Here is a 21,756-nt window from a genome sequence, read left to right as displayed (position 1 = left end):
CAGAGGTGAGTGTGCTATTTTTTACTTTTAACCCCCTATTATATAGCAATAACGACAAAACTAATCACAAGAACTTGTAGTCTTAAACACGGACTGCCTCAAAAATGGCATCAACCTAAACTCTAAACAGAAGGCGCCAATTCACCCTCCTAAGTTTTTTAAAGCAAAATTTAAAGTTTCTCATTGTCCTGTATACTCCGTTATACTCTTTCGTACTTCCTGGATAATCTAATAAATTTAAATAAGTGTAAGTAATTTTTCAACAGCTTCTACAAGAATCTACTCGTTCAAAAAATTTGAGAAAAATCATGGTTATTGCTGGTCGACAGAACTTCCTTTTTGATTTTTTTTAGATTCGTTATTGCACTACGAGGCTCCTTAGAAAATACTATTGAAAATGGAAGTATTTTATAATTTTATATATAAAATTGTCTATACAAAAATTTTTATATATATTAAATTCTAATAAAAGTGTTTAAAAGATGTTTTAATTACTGTTTTGCTCTTCAATTCATTTTTTCTCTGTTCCGCCTATAGAAATTTTAAAATAATTGCGGATTTCTGAATAAAGATAGAGCAACGATTGGTAAATTTTTTTACTACGTGTTAAAAAAATAATTCACTCAGCGGGATTTTCCATTAATTCTCGTTGAGAAGAAATTTTTTTTCTGGGGTCATTCTTAATCTAGGGAGCAGAGAGAAATATTGGGTGTTTGCAGCACATATACCTGGTCGGTACAGGCTGGGAAAGATATTATCAGAAATGTCTGATAATAGCAGTTAATTAATTATGCCGTTTGAGTCTGAGTTAAAGTGAAGTAACAAGGCAAATCAGCAAGAAGAACAAAAATGAAATAGGAAAAAAGTTAAAGTTAGTTCCAATTAGTTTATAAAGTAATTACTATTTAAATGGGAATAAGCAACAATTAAAGGTTAACGTACGTTTATTGACGTTTCAATTTCCACTTCGGAAATCGTTCTCAAAATACTTTGAGAACGATTTCCGACTTTGAGAAGTGGAAATTGAAACGTCAATAAACGTACGTTAACCTTTAATTGTTGCTTATTCCCATTTAAATAGTAATTATTTTAAAAATGCCACAAGAAAATAGCTTCAGAACAATTAGTTTATCTTACGAGGAAAGCACAATTCCTCGTAGGTTTTTATCTTTTTTATAACCAGCCACAGCAGGATTCAAACACAATGCTGAATATTTTCTGATAGTGAAAATACGATTGATCACTCATAGAGAGTGCTAAGAGGACTGCTGAATTTTCATCTACTGAAAAATTTTCAGAGATTGTGTTGGAGTTTGTGAATGGAGTAAGATAACTTGAAACCTGAGGTTGATCGATTTGGAAATCCCTGTTCCTACCAGATTACCAATTATGCAGTGAGATTTGTGTAAATTATCTATATGTAAAATAGTATGATGCTTCTTCTTACAGATAAAGTGTCCCGAAGATTAACAATCTTGTAGTCTTCTGCTATCTAAACAATTGGAGTAGAAAAGTCGTGTGGCAAATCGCTCAAAATATATTTCTTGAAGGTTGTGTTATTATTATCTTTAGAAGCCAAAACATCTAAACTTCAACCTAATACAATTAAATTACTAAAAGAAAGACGAAACAGAACAGATCGAACTTCGGACAGCTTCAAAAGTTTAAACAAAAACGTGAAGAAAGAAATTAGGAACGATCATAGAAACTATACTAACAATCTAATAAAAAATATAATACAAGATAACTGCAATATGAAAGTACTCAAAGCAAAAAACTCAAACGGCACAAGTAAAATCATAGAAATAAAAAATGAGAAAAACGTCACCGTCCGAGACAGAAAGGAAATAAGCGAGGCCATTGAAAAATTCTACACTAAATAAATTATACTCGGCAAATACACAACCACAACAACGACGTACTGAACGAACAATAATAATTAACACCGGCTCAGAAGAAATACCGGACATAACCGACTATGAAATAAGAATGGCCCTAAATCAACTAAAAACGAATAAATGTCCGGGAGAGGATAAAATTACAGTCGAAATGTTGAAAATCGGTGAAAGAAAAATAGAACAGGTATTAAATATTTTATTTAATAAAGTAATTGATGAAGGAAAGATTCCTCAAGAATGGTACAACTCCGAAGTCATTTTACTATTCAAGAAAGGAGACAAAGCAAACATCGAGAATTACCGACCAATATCCTTGCTCTCACATCTGTATAAATTACTAACTAAAATCATAACCAACCGCCTAACACATAAGCTCGATTTCTATCAACCTATCGAGCAGGCTGGATTCAGAAAACATTTTAGTACCATAGACCACTTGCACACCGTAAGAACACTGATAGAAAAATGCATCGAGTATAATGTTCCAATTCATATGGCGTTCGTCGATTTCCATAAAGTATTCGATTCCATCGAATTATGGGCAGTGCTTGAATCTCTAGAAAATGCACGTATAGATTCAAGATACACTAACATAATTAAAAACATATATGAAAATGCTACCATGCAGATAAAGCTGGACGAAAGCACAAAAACTAATCCCATAAGACTACAACGGGGAGTAAGACAAGGAGACACCATCTCTCCCAAACTATTTACCCTTGCTCTAGAAGACATTTTTAAGAAACTAGAATGGAACAATAAGGGTGTCAACGTCGACGGAGCATACTTAAACCACTTGCGATTCGCAGATGACATAGTTTTAATAGCCGATAATATCCAAGAACTACAACGTTGTTACAACAATTAAATGCAGTTTCAGGAGCGGTAGGCTTAAAAATGAACTACAGCAAAACAAAAATACTGAGCCGAGACCAGACAAATATAACAATACAAAATCATACCATAGAAAATGTTGAACATTATGTATATCTAGGTCATGTTATCAAACTAGGAAAACCAAATCAAGATGCTGAAATTAAAAGAAGAACACAACTGGCATGGGGCGCTTTCGGCAAATTAGCATATATCTTGAAAAACACCTCCATTCCTGTAAACTTAAAGAAAAAGGTGTATAACACATGCATACTACCAGTTTGTACTTACAGCTTGGAGACAGTAGCCCTTACCAAAAAATCTGCTAAAAAATTAGAAACAACGCAAAGAGCAATGGAACGAATCATGCTTGGAATATCACTAAGAGACAAGATTAGAAACACCGAGATAAGACGTTGAACGAAGATTAGGGATATTGTGGAAGAAATTGCAAAAATGAAATGGCGCTGGGCAGGTCACGTAGCCAGATATAATGACAACAGGTGGACACGGAGAATTCTAGAATGGAGACCAAGGACGACAACAAGAAGCACGGGAAGACCTCAAAAAAGATGGGTAGATGACATAAGAACAGTGGCAGGCAAACAGTGGATTAGATTGGCGCAAGATAGAGAAAGATGGAAGCAATTGGGAGAGACCTACATTCAGGAGTGGATGGAAAATGGTTGACAAAGAAGTGTTATTATTATCTTTTTACTAGAAGTGTTGAATATTAAACAAATGTTTTTAAAAATACATAAAATATGTTAAAAAGCTTTTAATGTTTTAAATTTTAAATATAAAGAGTTAAATATATGAAAATGAATGTGGTTGATAATATTCAAATGCACAATTTCTACATTGTATTGATATATTTATTGCCCTTTTTGACACCAAGTTTTAATCTACGTCCCTCCTCAGATTAAAAAAACTAAATATTTCCACAAAAAGAACTTTAAAAGGAGACATACATAAATAAAAAGAAAATGTTGCGCCAAAAAGTATACACATGCACCTTTTCGGTCTCTGGATTTGAGTTTTTAGCCACCTGCGCCGTTTTGATGATAGGTAATAACCTTGAAATCGCGATAAAATGCTGCTGTTTATGAATTCAAGTATAGATACCAACAAAGTGTTATGCACTCGTGTACTCCCGGCGCTGCTGGGAGATTGTGTCTCACAACTGTCATTGTTTAATCATCTTCCCACTTTGTCGAAATTCTTGTGCTCTTTGTTTTATTCTCAGTATCCCCAGTGCAACTTTGCTTGCATCACGTAATGATTGCAAATTTGTTGACACTTCCGTGCTATTTTTCACAATTTTAGCATTTCCCATTTTCCAATTAAGTTTTCTGTATTTCTTGTCTATTACACACTTGTCTTATTTTAGTTTTTAAATCGTCTACATCTATAGGTTCTTTGTTATAAACGATTCCTTTTAAAAAGTCCTTACAAAAAATCTAAGTTTGATAGCACAGGCCTTGTAGGCCATTGGACGGGTCCGTTAGTTCCAATCCATCTTTTTGGAAATATGGCATTAATACAATTAATTATAATGCCGCTGTTATATGGGAGTGCGTAATCTTGTTGCTACACTATAACTCCTCTTTCGCGTAAGGAAATATCCTCCAGTAACAAAGGTAGATAGCTGAATTTTTCAGAAAATTCAGATATCTCTAACCATTCAAATATTCTTCAAAAAAATATGGATCTATTAAACGCCAATTAAATAACCCACACCAAACATTAATTCACGAACTAGTGTAAAAGCAAATTTACAATCCCATTATTATGGAAAGGAGCCTCATCATCCACAAAATTCTAGTTAAAAAGTAATGAGTATCTTGCAGCATCACTTGCATTATGGCGATGAAGGTTAGTCTTAGATCCAAATCGGTGGTTCGCAATTTATCTCTTCTTCTTTAGATGCAAATCTACTAATGGATGTTAGCGATCACATTTTCCATTAATTCTCTATTTCTTGCAATATGTATCAGATATTGTATGTCGTTAATCCCTGTCCATTGCCTTATGTTTCGGAGCCAGGACATTTTCTTGCGTCCCATTCCTCTCTTGCCTTCAATTTTACCCTCGATTATAAGTTGGAGGAACTGGTATTTTTCATTTCGCATGATGTGACCTAGATACGCCGTTTTCCTTTTCTTGATGGTTTCGAAAAGTTGGCGCAATTTATACATATACTAAAACATTCACCAAGTTTTGTTCGGTATGTATTGGTTTGAAATGACCTCTATATTTACCGTTCGGAAATGAATGTTGCTACATCTTCTCCTTAACCATATCAAAACTTACATAAGACGGTGTTGTTCTTTCGGGAAAACCTTTCGTATATAAGGCTTGAGCATTTCGAGCATGTTTCTTACATTCATCATATATTAACATCCTATCTAAATATTTATTAAGTATTTATAGGAAAGGATTTTTTATTACTATTTGAACCCACGATATTTCAAAATTCTGTTTTAAAACTACAATGAACGCATTAGTGGGTGAACACAAGAAATGTCATTAGCTGTAACTATTTGTAATTGTCAAAAAATTATTTAAATACAATCTCAAGGACAACTTGCTTTTCTTGCGAATTTTTTAAAAACTATAAAAATATGCTAGTTTCAGGTTAATTTGGAGATGATAAATGCGTCATTAAATTGAAAATTAAGCGTATTTATTAACATTAATACTCTTATTCTGGTACAACATTGAATTTGGGATAAAAAGCCTTTCGTTTGACCTAATCTTCACCCCCATGACCCATTTAATTTTTTCCATTGTAATGACGTCACAGCGCCAGTGATGACGTCAAAGATCTCATGTATATATCAATTGATCGTATTGTAGGCCCCATTGATATTTCTCAATTAAAAAAAATATTTATTACTTCCTGTATTATAGGTTGTTAAAAATATCTTGGAATACCCTGTATATGTATATTATTCGCTTGTTCTCTAGTGCCAATTATTCATTTTTGCCAATGAGCAAGTTTATTTATTGGGTTTTGATATTTATTTGTTGCTTTTCTGAGATTTCTCAGTGTTTCACTATAATCTTCCTCTTGTGAAGTCAATCTTGAAGCAAATAAAAGTGATTCTGGAGTTTTTCTGATGCAAACTAGAGGATGTTTATCCAATAATATTATCGCAATATCGTCAGCGAAGTTAAGTTGGTTGTTGAGATATCAGATGTATAAATAAGATACAAGTATTGGCCTATGTGATACTCCTGCACGTATAAGATGATAGTTGCGTTCATCATTATTGAATTTAATGCCAAAGAATCTATTAGAGGGGTATTTTGTGGCATATTGTGGATTATTGATATATTATGAATGTTAAAACAACAACGAAAAACATACAAAAGTGCCATCTAGACTTTGTAATGATACTTTTTTGTCTGTTCCGTTTACTATAACGTTTTCTTTGTCGTTTAAAGTATTAAAAGTATTTTAAAATAAATTAATAATATTAAACCTAACGACCACAACTAAGAAGTTAAATACCAGATACTATCTTACGGAAGACTACACATTTGTAAAACCAGCAATTTTCGACGTGCATTACCTCTTTCTCCGGGCGATTTTCACACTAATACTACGAATTAACACAAATTAAAAGAAACTTTTTTCTATCACATCAAAACCTATAAATTGTTTCGGCGTTATCTTCATCTCACAGTTTTCCCAAGCTATGCACCATGACACGATGGGTGAGTTATCAAAATAATTTGATAGTTTTATTTTTTCATTTCCTCACACAATTTTAAGATCGGTACATTGTTATCTGCATTTTTCATATTATTATATTTACACAGTCTAATTTACTTAATTTCGTAATATACCATACATAGTATAGCATTTAGTTATTTGTGTTACGTGTTTATGCTACTGTGATTCTTTGTGTTTTTTTTTGGTTTGTCAGGGTGGTAATTTTATCAGAATTCGGCACGTCAAGGATCAGGCTTGCAGCAAGTTCCCTTTTGTTTCCAGCCATCAACTTCTGGGCCTACCCACGTCCCTTCTTCCTCGTGGCCTCCAGTTATCTTCTTCTTCTTTTGGTGCCTATTCTCTGTGGATGTTGGCAATCACATTGGTCCATACAACTTTGTTGACAGCTGCTCTAAATAGATGTATGGTAGTCATTAATGCCCACTCTCTGATGTTCTTCAACCACGATGTCCTTCTGCACCCTTGAGAGCTTTTGCCTTCTATCTTGCCTTGTAAAATTAGTTGAATTATTTGATACTTCTCATTGCGCATCACATGCCCTAAGTATGACATCTTTCTGATTTTCACGATACGACAGCTTTCGCCTTTTCTATACATCTTATTTCCTGTAAGTGGTCTCATTCCTTATTTAGGCTGCATCCAAGTTATGTAATTTTGTCGATTATTTTCAAGGGTTCATTATTAGCTGTGAGTTGGTGCTGTATTACGTCGTTTTTACTTACTACAAGAGTTTTGGTCTTCTTACAGTTTAATTTCATGCCGTATATGTCACAGGCTTCCACTACACGGTCTATCAATGTTTGCAGATCCTCCGCATTATCCGCAATCAAAACTGTATCGTCCGCATGTCTTAAATTGTTTAAGATTTTACCATTGATTTTTATACCTTCTCTTAAACTATCAATAGCTTCCCTGAACAGCATTTCCGAGTAAGTATTGAACAACGTCGGTGATAAAATGCAACCCTGACGTACTCCCCGTTTTATCGTGAATTATTGTGAGGTTTCGTTGTCTACTTGTACAGTTGCCCTTTGCTGTAAGTATAAATTTTTAATTAGGCGTAAATATTTGTCATCAATACTACTGCAGTTATCTACTTGTTTCAATGATCTATCTTGGTTCATTCTTTCAATGTGCTCTCTCAATTTTAAAGAATTTTATTCTGTCGTTTATTGAGGTGTTCAATTCGGCCCATATGTCGTCATTTCTTAGGTGATCAAAGTGCTTAAGTTTCACTTCCATATGTTAATATTGGTGCTACCATCACTTTATATAATTCCATTGTTGCTTCTTTACTTGTTCTGTTTTGTAGTGTTCTTTGTATAGTGCCACATCTTTTGATATTTATGTAGTTTGTGTTTTATATTTCTTTCATATTCGTAACATATCGCACCCTAAAAAGTTAAAATTTGGCATCTTTTCTATGGACACTTCGTTTATTAATATCTTGGATCATACAGGTTCTTTTTCCTTAAAATCTATAACTTTTGTCAGTGGCGGACTAAGGCTAAACCGGCCCTAGGCAACATTGTAATTCCGGGCCTATTTTTCAGTTATAACACATACTTTGCGTTTGATATTTTAGTTTCAAACTAATAAAATTAAATAAACATAGTTTATTAAAACTAATAATAATACTTAAACAAATATACCCAGATTGATTAGATATTTAATAACTCTTTCTATACCTAAAGTAATGCTAAACTATTTAATTTTTGTTAGTATGTGAATCTTAAAATTTTTTATTCTACTAATAATAATCTTTCACTGCTTGCATTGTTTATTGGAAGGGTTAAAAACTTATTCGAATTGTATTTAAATTTGGGACTGTTGCAATAATAATATTTTCCTGAATAAATGGCCACATAGATACAGGCTAAATAATATTTTCTTTACTTATACAAGTCTTAAATTGTAATACTTCGTTTTTCAGTTCCGCTAGGTTTTAATCCTGTTCATATCATTTTAATTCTGTTATTGAAGAGACACTAACATCACTACTATCATGAAAAATTGTTTTAAATTTATTGTTAATAGTTTAATATCCTTCAGGCCTTTATGCGATAAGTAAAGAATCGCATACAACAACAAAAATATTAACTTTAAAATGTTGTTTGCCACTGAATCTTATTTCATGATCTGGAATTTCTTCATGACACAGTTTTCGTATTTTCTGCCGTTTTTTATCATTACTATAATCCAATATCTTATTTTTCTGCTTCTTTTTTCAAATTGTCAAAATCATCTCTAACAGTTTGTATGGAATCTATCAATGACTTATCAATATTAAAACTGCTGTATTTATGTATTTGACTTTTTGTTAAAGAGTCTTGTTTGAAGCATTTATTATCTCTCAAATCTTTTCCCATATGGTAAGTAACAGTACATACTTAAATGTATCAAGTTTTTTTATGTAAACCGGCAGCTTCGAACCTTGTTAAAGGTTTTTCATCTTTATTTAAGGAAAAATGATGTAAACAATGTTTAATGTCTTCATAATTTTTCTTTAAGGATTTCACAACATCGGAACGAGCAGACCACCTGATGTCACAAATAGATTTAATGCTCAAGTGTTTTTAATGCATTCAACTTGCATAATTAATTAGAAAATTTAAAAATTAAAAACTTAATTTTCGGGCCCCAAAAATTACGGTCCCAGGCACGTGCCTAGGTTGCCTAGGCCTTAATCCGCCCCTGACTTTCGTCTTGTTTTCAGCTATTCTTAGGTGATAATTTTTACATATCGGATTCAAGTTATCGATTGCGAGTTTTAGGTCGTTTTCAGTTTTGTATAAAAATATTTGGTCATCCGCAAATGGTATTGTGTTATATAGTTACTGGTAGGTTAGTTATCCTTGCTCCAGAGTTTCTAGAGTCAGAGAAATTGACAAGTGACAGCTTACAAGCGAAGCAGTAACATCTCCAGAAGATGCCAACCCCTAGTGTTGGCGTCGAGAACTAATCTCAGAAGACAACGGCCTAACAGCTCGAACAAACAGTTTAACAAGTTAGACGATGGCCGTGAAAACCTAACGCATTTTATAAGATACCTGTCAAAAGACACATGATAATTTAATAATGATATCGGTCTTAGATTTAATTTTTACGTAATTATTTATTTGTTTAAATAAATAATTAAATCAATTCAAATCAAGTTAAAACAAAACAAATATAACGTTTATAGCAGACAGCAATTCTATAAATAGAGAATGAAGTGCAACGACGAGACTGTATGTTAAAATTTCAGATTGTTTCGTCTCATGAAAAAAATAAGTATTTTGCAAAGATTTCTGTTTTTTGAAGTACTGTATTAGGTACTCTGTCTATAGTAACAATAAAATTTTCCTTTTTTTTTAGACAACTATAAGATACCTTTTAAAAGACACATGATACTTTAATAATTATATCGGTCTTAGATTTAATTTTAACGTAATTAGTTATGTGTTTAAATAAATAATTAAAATGTTTTTTGGTACGCCTCTGCAAAATTGATAAGTGGAATATGATTTCATTGAAAAGTTATCGTTAAGCGCTTTGTTAAGTGCGATGTTGCTAATTAATCACCTTCAATTAAAAATTGTTTTAGTTATGGCAGAATATTTTAAGTTGTTTTTCTCCTATTTGGTATTTTTTTTTAGTTCTTACTTTTTTTTAATATTTCATCCATAATCAGGTTAAACAATAGAGGACTCAGGGAATCTCCCTGTCTTATCCCATTGCCAGCTTCAATAGGGTCGGTTAGTTCTTCTTCTACTTTTACTTCTATTGTGTTGTTTTGGTAGATATTTTCGATCGTTTTGATTATTCCTAAAGGTATCTCTCTTGCGTACAATAAGTGGATAACGTCCTTTAAGTTGACCCGGTCAAATGCCTTCTTAAAGTCCACGAAACATAGATATGCCGGTTTGTTGTATTCGAATGTGAAACTTGTATATTTGAATATTATGTGAAATTGTCTCTATTAACACGTGAAATTAAAGTTTTTTTTTTCTATTTTCAGAAAAGTTATTATTAATTTTCAAAACATCGACTTTTGAAGCTGTTTTGCAATAATTAAGCAACACATTAACAAAAATAACTTTACAATCTCTCATTTTTAAGGTTTTTCTATGATTTTTCAGTTAAAATGTGTCACTTTTCCTTAGGTCTTCCCCTTTAGTATGTAAAATCAAATTGGAATCTTACATTGTTTATATATTGTTTATAAGCAAAAAATGGCATATAACCTTTTGAATATTTTGTTTATTGCATATTGTTATCGCCAAATTTATCAGAAGGAATTGTTAGATATCTATATCAAACAGTGTCACGAAAAAGGCTTTTCATTTGCTATTTTCTCTGGTCTATAAAGATATTTTTTGATTTCCAGATGATAAAAATGTATATTTTTATTGTTTTGTTAATTTACGATAGTAATTATTAATCAGTATAGTTATTTTTTAGCACTGGTTATTAATATAACAGTATCGGGTAATAATATTAGCATTCAAATCAGTATTTTTCACACTAATTATGTCATATTGTATGTAAATTTAAACGTAAGGTCAAATTCATTATAGTTTTACATGTATATGAGGTTCATTATGTTGTTTTTAGTTAACAAATTAAAGTGAATCATTATTGCTTTGATAAATAATAAAAAAACTCTGAGTTAGCAAGTTTTTTAAAATCATGTAATAAAAGACGATATTTTTCCTGTCGTTAACAACTAAAAGTTAACTATAAAAAGTTTTTGTTTCTTCTGTTATTCTCTTAGTTTTTTTTTTCAAGCTTCATTTTAGCGTTACGACCCAACCATCTTAGTGTCTGTCTTTTAGCAATGGTTGTTATTGATGGTTATTCATACATTTCCGTAACTTTTTTAATTGGCCTCCTTCGCCAGACATCTTCTATTTTCCAACAGATTCTCAGTAAAAACTATCTTTTAGGCTTTAATCTAAACAGATTCCCTCTCCATCATTTTGTCTTTTGTATCATTTATCGGCGACTTTCTTCAATTTTCTCCAAGTTTACAATATAACGATCTTATTTTAATGATTATTTATTTATGCAAACTTTTTAATATGCCACGTTTTTTCTTTTGTCAGATTCATAAGATCTTTTTTTGTCAGATTATGTTCTACGTAATGTTGCTCTTCAGTTCATTCTTATTTTTCATAAATAATTTGAAGCTACTTGTTGAAATTAAGTTTGTTTGTATTCAAATTCAGTTTCTACCTATAAATTATTGTTGTAGCTTCCATTCATTCATGTTTTTAAAATTATACCCTCGAATTATTAGATTTTGGTTACTTATTATTATGTTGATCATCTCAACCTTTTCTTTCAAATATACATCATACCACAGGAATCAATTGAATGAGTAACACCGAGCCGCAAGTTCCCATCTCTTCCCGTATTGCTCATCGATAGGTCGCATGATACACCACGGTATTCTAGTTAAAGTAGAAGATCCATTTAGATTTTATACTAATACGTTAGACTTTTTGCTTTCTGGCGAGAGTTTGAACCATCGATCCAATAGATCACTCACAAGCAAGTGAGTGACATAATTCCTCTATCTCGTCAGACAGCCAAGGATGTTGTGATTTTTTTCTTAAACTTTTTGGTCCTAGCACTTCCTCTGCAATCTTAGCTCCTTTTAGATTATGGTATTCTTCCTCAAGAACTGGAGCAACATGCAAACCGCCATAAAAGTTATAGACTATTTAAAAAAGTTAAATATTTGACCCGAGAGTTCAAGACACAACTTCAAGCCATTCAATACCCTAATAGAGAAGTAAAAACCGACATTAAGAGCATTGCAGAGACATGAAAAAATTACTGCTCAGAATTATGCAAAGGCACCTCTAAAAACATCAGAGATACAGAACCAATAATCTTACGACCAGAAGTAGAGAAGGTTCTCAACCAACTAAGAAACAAAAGATCCCCAGAGATCGATGGTATACCAGCGGATACTCTAAAAGTAATGATCAAGATTGGCGTAGATGTAATACTGGATATATACACCATGTTATGGATCACAGGTGAATGGCATGAGTGATGCAAATTAACCTTTATCCCTATCAATAAAAAAGGATCACTAGCCGTATGCAGCAATTACAGAACTATTGTCCTTATCCCCCATTCAAGCAAAATGCTGTTACATATTATAATGAATGAACGGCTAAAGAACTTTCTATTTTCAGAGATAGCCAAAGAACAATATGGATTTGTACCAGGAAAAGAAACGCTGGAGCAGATACTGAACACCAGACAGATAATAGAAAAGGCGAGAAAACACAACATACCAATGCTGCTCTGTTTCGTAGATTACACAAAGGCTTTCGATTCAGTAAAGTGAGATCCCTCTGTGAGTATTTTGGAAAATATGGGAGTACCTAAACACCTAGTTAACCTAATAAGAAATATGTATGATAAAAACTAAGCCAAAGTTAAAACACACGGAATATATTCAGATGCGTTTAAAACAAAGAAAGGAACTTTTTGTTTCTGAAGATTCTTTATATGTCTTTAGAAGTCCTCCATTTCTGTCTATAGCCCATAAATATCTCGAGGTTGTTGTGTGAAGCCATTTTTTAAAAAACACATTTTTTTTTTGGATTTTTTCGTCTTGTATTCTTGTTTGAAGGTGCTATTTATTTGTGCCTTTTTTGCTTAAGAATTTTTTTCTTAAAAAATAATAAAACAAAAAAATCATTAAAGAACAATGATGAAAGCAACACCATAAGAGAATTTGTGTTATAATTCTAGCAGTTGTATGGAACAGGACCATATAACAATGCAACAATTTATGGAGTCGATCACATTTCCATAATTCTATTAAACGCATTTTTTAGCCACCTTACTTCCATTTCCCCTAACGTTTTCCTTATTTCTTTAATAGCTTTACCTTTCTTTATTTTTCATTTTTTTACTTTAACACAAATAAACTTACACAAATTATTTTGTTTCAGATAATCATTACAATTTTTATAATATTCTTGTCATCTTCAAGTTCCTACAAACTAAAGAGGCGGGAATCAGAACACGTAGTCACCTCAAAGCCATTACATTTTGATAATATATTCGAGGACACCGTACAGGAGCCCTTAGTACCCTCTCATTATGACCCATTAGACAACTTTAGACCTTCTAAGGAACTATTGTTAGTACCACGCAAGGAATATGAAAAGTTCAACAATCTGCAGTTGTATGGTGCGATGGAACCATTGGCAACAGCTTCTAATTTGCATCAGTTTCAAGGTGCCGCACCTGCCAATATGTATAAGCATCTAGTAATGCTAGATATGAAGCCTGAACCTGTACAGTTTGATTCGTATCCCAGTACATCCAAAGAGTCATCAGAAGAGCTTCCAATGAAGGAAGAATTAATATACGGCAAGCGGAAGTTGCCAAGCGATATCACCAGTTTTCAGTGGGACCTAGAGAAGATAAAGAGACAAAAAGAAAACGAGTTTGATCTAGTACAGCAAAAGAAACCCCACCATACTCACTCTAACAAATACACCAAGAAGTACAAACAAGACGATAAGCTAGATTTTTTCTTCGATGACTCACAAAAGTATCGTCAAAGTCTTCTTACAAAATTTAAAAAACCAGATCCCACAATCGACGATACATCAGGAAACACAAATACTCCAGAAGATTTAAGCACACGTTATATCGAAAACATGTTGGAAGAAAACTATTGGTACCAACACAACAAAAACAAAAACAATCATTCGCAGAGAAAACACAGACCAGGGAATAGATATCAGCGAGATAAGATGCATAATCCAAAAAAAGCTCCAGAGTATGAAAATTTTCTTAACAGCGAGGGCAAAAAGGAACATGGCAGAGTCAGACAGAATCGTAGTGGTAGTTGTAATACAAGAAATATCAATAAGATGTAGAAATAACTAGGTCTTTAGTAATGTGTTCATTGATAGGGTTTTATGAAATAAGTGATAACTTTATGATAGTTTTAATAAAAGTAAAAAGTATTTTTGTTTTATTTATTTTAGCAGAAACAAAGTCCAAAATGGTAAATGGAAGTTTGTATTAGTTGTCCTAGCAAAAGTGTTTAATACTGTTTGACATAAATTACAAATTTCTAATATTTTCTGGGTAACCCCTAATTGTTTAAATTAACATTTACACGCCGCTGTAAAACCCATCAGTTTTGCCTCCCAAATGTCGTTTCTGTGGTCTTCCTTTTGATATTCAGTCCTGTATCTCATTACCTTCCTGACGATCTATCGTCATCCCTCTTCAGTATATCATCAGTTCATCGAATTTTCTAGAGCATTATGCATAATTCTAAGGTGTTTCCTTCAGTAGTTGGTATAGTTATTCCTTAGAATTAAATTTATCTTCCTCTATAAATTTGGAAGTCTCTATAAAGCAACATCAGTCGTCCACTCGTCTCCTTAGCATGTATGCATAGAAAATTCCAAAACCAATAAAAGAAGCAGGAAAGATACATTTATTATTACAAAAAACCGTTCAAACAAAACACATATAAACAAAAAACGATATCAAAAAGTCACAGATGAAACAATAGGAAAAAAACCTGTGTAAACGCTACTAACAGTATTCAATAGTGATACAACAAACGCTGTGTTTATAATAAAAAACTCAGAAAAAAAATCAATCTAATCCAATATAGCTTTAGATTTAGCCTTAGAATATAGTTGTAGATTTTAACCATTTAGAATACAGTTATAGGGAGACATTAAAAGATAAAGTAGCACAAAAGCATGAACACAAACAACAAAAAAAAACCTTCCAAAAATCTAACAATGAGGTAGCATTGACATATCCCGAGATTTGAATAAAAACTCGAGAAGATACTAAACTCAAAAGTATGCTTAGAGTAGCGAAAATAAATATATTAAGAAGCGAAACTAAAAGAGATCATGTAAGATACGAAGACATAAAGAGGCCATGTAGGGTGCAATAGTAGTAAGATGGGAAAGACAAAGGCGATGTCAATGTTAGAGTCATGTACGAAGAATGTAAGCGTACATACTACCCAGAATTGTGCTAAAGAAGGTCAGTTAAAAAGCCCACATGATAAAGGCCGCCAAAAAGATTGATTGATACAACCCATATTACCGGTGAATCAGCATAAATATATTGAAAAATTATAAACAAGAAAAAGTGAAAGAAAAATCTTCGATTTACAGTGTGTAGAGTAAGGTTATACCGCAGAAGATGAAAAGGTTATACATCATTGCTAAAGCAAGTTACAAGTCATCAAAGGACTTGACTCACGTGCGGCAGATTAAGAGTGCGGATGCAAGAGCGTTAAGATCCAAAGTTGAAATAAAGCAAAGATGGTATGAATACTTTAGAAAGGTGCTAAATAAAGAACATCAGAGGAGAGACAGAGGATGAGAGACCTCAAATGAGAATATAATACCGCAGATAACAAAAGGTGAGGTTGTCGAGATTTTAAATACGATGAAAAATGGTAAGGCAGAAGGCCGTGATGAAATGAACCTGCGCAGGTTTGGAAGGCTCTAGGAGATGAAGGGGTTGATGTCTTGTTGCACATGATGAGTAGGATATACGAGGAAGATGCATGTAGGGAGAGCATGATGGTATCACTATATAAAGATAAAGGAAACATTCAGGACTCTAAGAACTATAGTGTGATAAAGTTAATCTCGCACAAACTGAAAATTTGGGAGCTAGCTGTAAAGCAGAGGTTAAGGAGAGAGATGGATAAAAGAACAATTAGAAGAACAATATGGATTCATGCTAGGAAGGGAACAACGCGTGCCTTGTTTGCTTTGCTACAGTTGATAGAGAAATATGGCGAGAAGAAAACATAGCTGTATTCGGTAATTCTAGATCTTAAGAAGGCGTACGATAAAGTTCCTAATAAAGAGCTGTAGAGATGTATGAGAGAGAATAAGGTTCCTGAGAAGTACATAAGGCTCGTGAAGTATATGTATGATTATACGTACACCAAAGTAAGGACTTATAATATAATAGTCTCCCGTTTTATACCGCTTCGCGGCTTTGGGAGTATAGCAGGGTAGTCTGCTATATCTAGGGCCTACGGTATACAAGGAAGGTAACATGGCCAGTGCTACGCTTCAACCGCCTATTATTACCCCTGGTTTTACCCAAGGTACTCATTTTATTCAGGCTGCCTAAAGCATGCGAGGCAAGCATCCTACCGCTTGCGCTACGCAGGCCCAGTAAGGACTTATGGTGTTGTATAAGATTGGCATCATTGGAACTTGCATCAAGGTTCTTCACTGAGTCACTACCTGTTTAATCTTGTAATGAATCTACTTACATAGAAGATAACGGGGGGACAAAGTTGGAGGGTTTGAGAAGGGCTATTGAAGAGGGAGGACTTAAGGTTAGTAGGCTGAAAACGGAGTATTTGTGTTTTGGAGGAGTAAGAATGGTTGGCGACCTCGAAATGCTTGGGAAAAGACTTGGAAGAGTAGAATAATTTAAATACCTTGGCTCCTCCATAACGGAAAATGGTACACTAGATCAAGAAATTGACTATAGGATACAGACTGGTTGTTTCAACTAAAAGCGGGTGAGCGGGGTACTCTGTGAGCGAAAAATCGGGAAAGGGCTAAAAGGAAATATATACATACAAGAGTGTAGTGAGGCCTGCGTTGGAGTACGACGATGAAGTGTGGCGTGCAAAGAGGGCTAAGAAAAAGAAGATTGAGGTAACTAAAATGTAACCATTATGTGACCATTTTTACCAAACTTGTTTGCAAGTAAATTTGTTATATTTACGCTTACTTAAGTATGATTTATTTTTTTGCAATAATTACACTTTACCTCTGCCTGCTCTTCTGTTAATCCACTATTTCTTTTCTTTTCCACTCGGGGTTCCACTTTTTAAATTTGTTAAAATCTGTTAACCTCCACTTTGGTACCTTGTTCCCTTAATGCTGCTTTCTTATTCAAAGCAATTTCCAAAAAATCTTCCAAACTTTTTTAAGGACTTTCTTCGCAAATCCTATATAGTATTAGCCCTGGCCTTATGCCCACCACAAACTTATCTTTAACCCGGTATAATCTACCCCCAAAATTGCATTGTATTACCTGGTTTTTAATTTTCAGATACAAATCGTTACTGACTCTTGTTCTTGTCTTAACAGGTCAAAAATTACCCTCCTCAGGTACAGCGATAACCTAGGCTTGAAATGAATATCAAAAGTTTAATTAGTGTTCCAAAATTTTTCACCTTGGGCTTTGCTGGATTACATAGGTCTCTTAAAACTTTGAACACCTCCTAACTTAGGAATGTGATTAACACAGCAACCCTTTTAGAACCTTAATCAAATTTTTACCAAAAAAATTGCTCTAAACTTTCTTTAAAAACTTTATAGTCGTCACCCTGTTTAAAAATGGCTAATGAACTTGATACATCGCCCGTATTTACTACATTAATTATTGGTTGGTAACCTATGGCATTGTTATCTTCATTTCTGGGTATTAAAATGTTTTTTTTTTCTTCAAAATCTGTTAAATTATTTTTTCGTCGCCCAATAATTGGTCTGTGATAGTAATAATAAATTTTAGATGGCTCAATAAACATCTGTTTTAAAAAGAACAAAAACGCACACGTTTTACAAAAACATGTGCATTTTACTAATTGCCAAATACCCGAGATTATATCCCAAAAAATACATAGGAATTAGACAAATGACAGTTTAAACTTAACACAGAAATATAAAAGTAACAAAACGCAATCCTTTCTATTCTTAGAAAATCAATATCTTACAAGAACCATTGGTGGAAAATAAATATATTGACCTATGAGAAACTTCAACGATTTTTGGAGAACTCATAAATAGACTGTCTTGCTTAACATCGGAATATTCTCAAAAAACTCAGCCTTGACGTCACGCAAAAATTGCATATACGTGACATTACAGTCCCTGTATAATATAATATTTCGTAGCTTCTCATTTCCGTAAATCAACAATGTTGACTCAACAAATAATTATTCAATTTTCTCGCTATAATAACAAAACACAGACTGTCCACAGCAATTACGAGTAATTATAATATCCATGAATCATCAGGCGACGGCGACGTCGTAAGTGGGTTCAAGTCGAGTGCATTTGCGTGTTAAGTAAAACAGTTGACACGTCTTAAAATAGTCCTAAGTCCAGGCAGAACGTACTCTACGGATTCCTGGAAGAGGCGCATTATGTCATGCAGTAAATGGGTCTCTGTGTCAGTGTAAATTTAAAACTAGAACCACTTTGAGGACCTCTTCCTGCTAATTTTATATTCAACTTGAAAATGATGTTAATTATCAGAGATAAATAATTGTTTAGTGATCGGAGTACATATCAGATATAAGATGCTAAAATTGACAGGTTTTAGTATATATTCCAAACCAATCACACATAATAAAAATTAAAGACAATAACAATACAATTGTCAAAATTTAGAGAATGGCTCTATTAAATGGATGTGACAGCTGGGTACTGAAACAAAATATAATATAGAATCCAGGCTAGAGAAAAAAATTTCTCAAAAGATTGAAAGATATTACAAAAGTTGATAGACAGATAAAAATATGAACAGAATGAACAAATCGACTAAATAAACACTAAACTACAAACCGAAATGTACGAAAATTGAAACACTACAACGCAAACATGACGATTTCCATATGCACAAACAGAGTAAAGAGGTACATAACACCAGAAAACAACGCAATGGAGGCAAAGTTGTAGACAATATTTTGACTACAATTGAAAATAAATTAAGAAGATGGAAAGAATTCATGCAAGAATTAGTCGAAGAAGCAGTAGACTGAAATAGACAATCCCTACAGCCCACAAATAAAAAACGAAGAAGTAACTATGGCCATTAACCGGATTAAAAATGGGAAACCGCCAGGACCTAATGAAGTGCAGGGTGAAATTTTAAAGCTATTAGAGGTGCACCAAATCACAGCCCTTGCGAAACTATTCAACAACATCTACGAGACTGGTTATTTAACAGAAGACTGTCTATTATCAATATTCATTCCACTTCCCAAAAAGGCTAATCCTAGGAAATGTAAAGAACATAGATTATTCACCCATTCACCCGCGTACGTATACCAAATTAAAAGAACACCTAAGTGAAGTTCAATTTGGATTCAGAGCAAGACTCGGAACGAGATAAGCACTTTTTAGGTTGCAAGTTCTTACACAGATCCAGGGATGTCAACTGAAATTTATATGCATGTTTTATTGATTTTGAGAAGGCATTTGACAAAGTAGCTCATGAGAAACAATTCGATATCCTAAAAACATCAGGACTTGATGGTAAGGATATAAAACTAGTCTCAAACTTATATCTCCAACAAAAATCAACAGTGCAATTCGAAAATGAATTTTCCGTCTTCACAGTCGAAAAAGGAGTTAGACAGGGTTGCGTCCTGTCACCAGCAATATTTAACATCTACTCTATAAACATCTTTATAGAAGCCTTGGATGAATTAGAAGATGGTATTGTAGTAAATGGCCAACTTATAAACAATATTAGATATGCAGAGGATACCGTATTGCTAGCAGATTTTTAGCAATCGTATTGTCTGCCATTCGTATTATGTGTCTAGCCCATCTTAGTCGCTGTGTTTTAATAAATATTACGTTATAGATAAATAGTTTATTGGTAATAATGGTACAAAGGAGAAATACTCCTCAAATGAAAAAAACAAGCATTCACCATAAGGTATCTTTTAATTTTTGCTTTGAATTTATAAAAGTTTTTATTCTAGTATAAGATTACTCTTGTTTCTATTTTTTCTTACAGTTGGATAATTGTGGTTTTGTTTAATATGCAACAGACATAGGCACTGCATAATATACACATAACTTAAGGTTAAAATTTTAAAAGTTCTAAAGGAGTTTCTATCGTCTGCTCTATAATCGAGCCCAGAGATAATACGAACACACTTTCTTTGTTGTCCAAACACTTTATCAATATGACAAGAGTGAAGAGTGACCCCAGGAGATTACAGGAAAAGCTAGATGGAAATGAAAGTTACTATGATAAGCTGCTAAAATAATTTCCCTGGAAATCACTAGTACAAGGTTCCTGAAAAGTAAAAGTTGCCGGGAAAGTTTTTTCGATAAATTAACTGTATGTTGTTCCCAGGTTTGATTTAAATCCAAATGTACTCCCAGAAACTTCGCCTCGGTTGCATATTCTGGTAGAGCAATGTTTCAAATATCAGTGGTATTTCTTAAACTGAAATTAAAACTTTGTGATTTAAAGTTGTTTAAAAAGAGATGTTTAGTTAAAAACCATTTGAATAAGTTTTGGTAATCAAGAGTGTTAAATTCAGAACGGAAATACCTTACATAGAAAGTAATGTTATCAGCAAATAAAACAGTGTAAACTATTTTGAGATTACTATAAATGAGAAATAATATCGGTCCCAAAACCGAGCCTTGAGGGACAGCGTACATCAGAGATTGTTTTTTTAGAATCACACTGGTTTAAGTGAACATACTGATTACGATTTGATAGATACAAATCAATTAGTTAAATAGCATTAAGTGTTTTGATAATATCAGGCATCAAATGCTTTATCCTTGAAATAAACAAGAATATATAAATAAAGGTGAAGTGAAAATATCTCGTGACCAATGTAAATTATTCTTACTTACACTTTCAACAGGTCCAGTTATACACAATAACAAACCAAACGTGCCGATATCACTATATTAACAAACTCAAATTTAAAATTTATTAAAGGTAAATTGCATCTTAAATTATTTCAAACAATCTCTATATCTTATGGAAAAAACCGACTAGACTGTCAACTCATCTTACAGTAGAACGCAGCAGGCCTTGGTAACTGGTTAAGTTAACGCCTTTTAAGGCAAACACAAAGTCAAACATAAAACTCGTGCCATAATCGATTGAGGTTCAATGTAACTGAACATTTTCACCGGATTATAGAATCTGACGGCGATTTTATGATCCAATCAGTCGTTGTCGATCGGAAATCAAACGCTTTTTCCGCGTTCTTTTTTATTATAGAAACTTTCGGTATGCGTTTAATGGTGAATTATGTATATTTGGATGTTGTGTTTTCTACTTGCAATGGTTTTTTTAACACTTTCTACATTTTTTTGTCTGTTGTCTTGTATAATTGTAGAAAAGTATGATATGTATTTAATTTATTAGATAATATATAGACAAAAAATTTATTACCAGTAAATGACAGTTCATATTAACGGAATTGATAGAACGTAG

The 21,756-nt window shown here is 33.0% G+C and overlaps 2 protein-coding genes across 4 annotated transcripts in view; one reads left to right on the top strand and one right to left on the bottom strand.

Annotated features, from left to right (window-relative positions):
• LOC140445973 (uncharacterized) overlaps positions 1-21,756 on the bottom strand; it is a 151,897-nt gene that overhangs the window by 27,164 nt on the left and 102,977 nt on the right. Inside the window, exon 1 of one of the 3 annotated variants that reach the window (XM_072538445.1) lies at positions 18,480-18,488. The exons of the other annotated variants lie outside the window; for them this stretch is intronic. The gene's annotated coding sequence lies outside the window, so the exon portion shown is untranslated. Of the gene's footprint in view, positions 1-18,479; positions 18,489-21,756 lie in introns of those variants that run through there. 3 annotated transcript variants of the gene reach the window in all.
• Positions 6,467-14,504, top strand: LOC140445976 (uncharacterized). Its single transcript, XM_072538448.1, has 2 exons — positions 6,467-6,494; positions 13,473-14,504. The coding sequence occupies exons 1-2, from the start codon at positions 6,483-6,485 to the stop codon at positions 14,409-14,411; spliced, it is 951 nt and encodes a 316-aa protein (XP_072394549.1). The 5' UTR covers positions 6,467-6,482; the 3' UTR covers positions 14,412-14,504.

This window comes from Diabrotica undecimpunctata, chromosome 7, assembly GCF_040954645.1.
Source record: "Diabrotica undecimpunctata isolate CICGRU chromosome 7, icDiaUnde3, whole genome shotgun sequence".
Lineage (NCBI taxonomy): Eukaryota > Metazoa > Arthropoda > Insecta > Coleoptera > Chrysomelidae > Diabrotica > Diabrotica undecimpunctata.
This window is presented reverse-complemented; position numbering and strand designations above follow the sequence as displayed.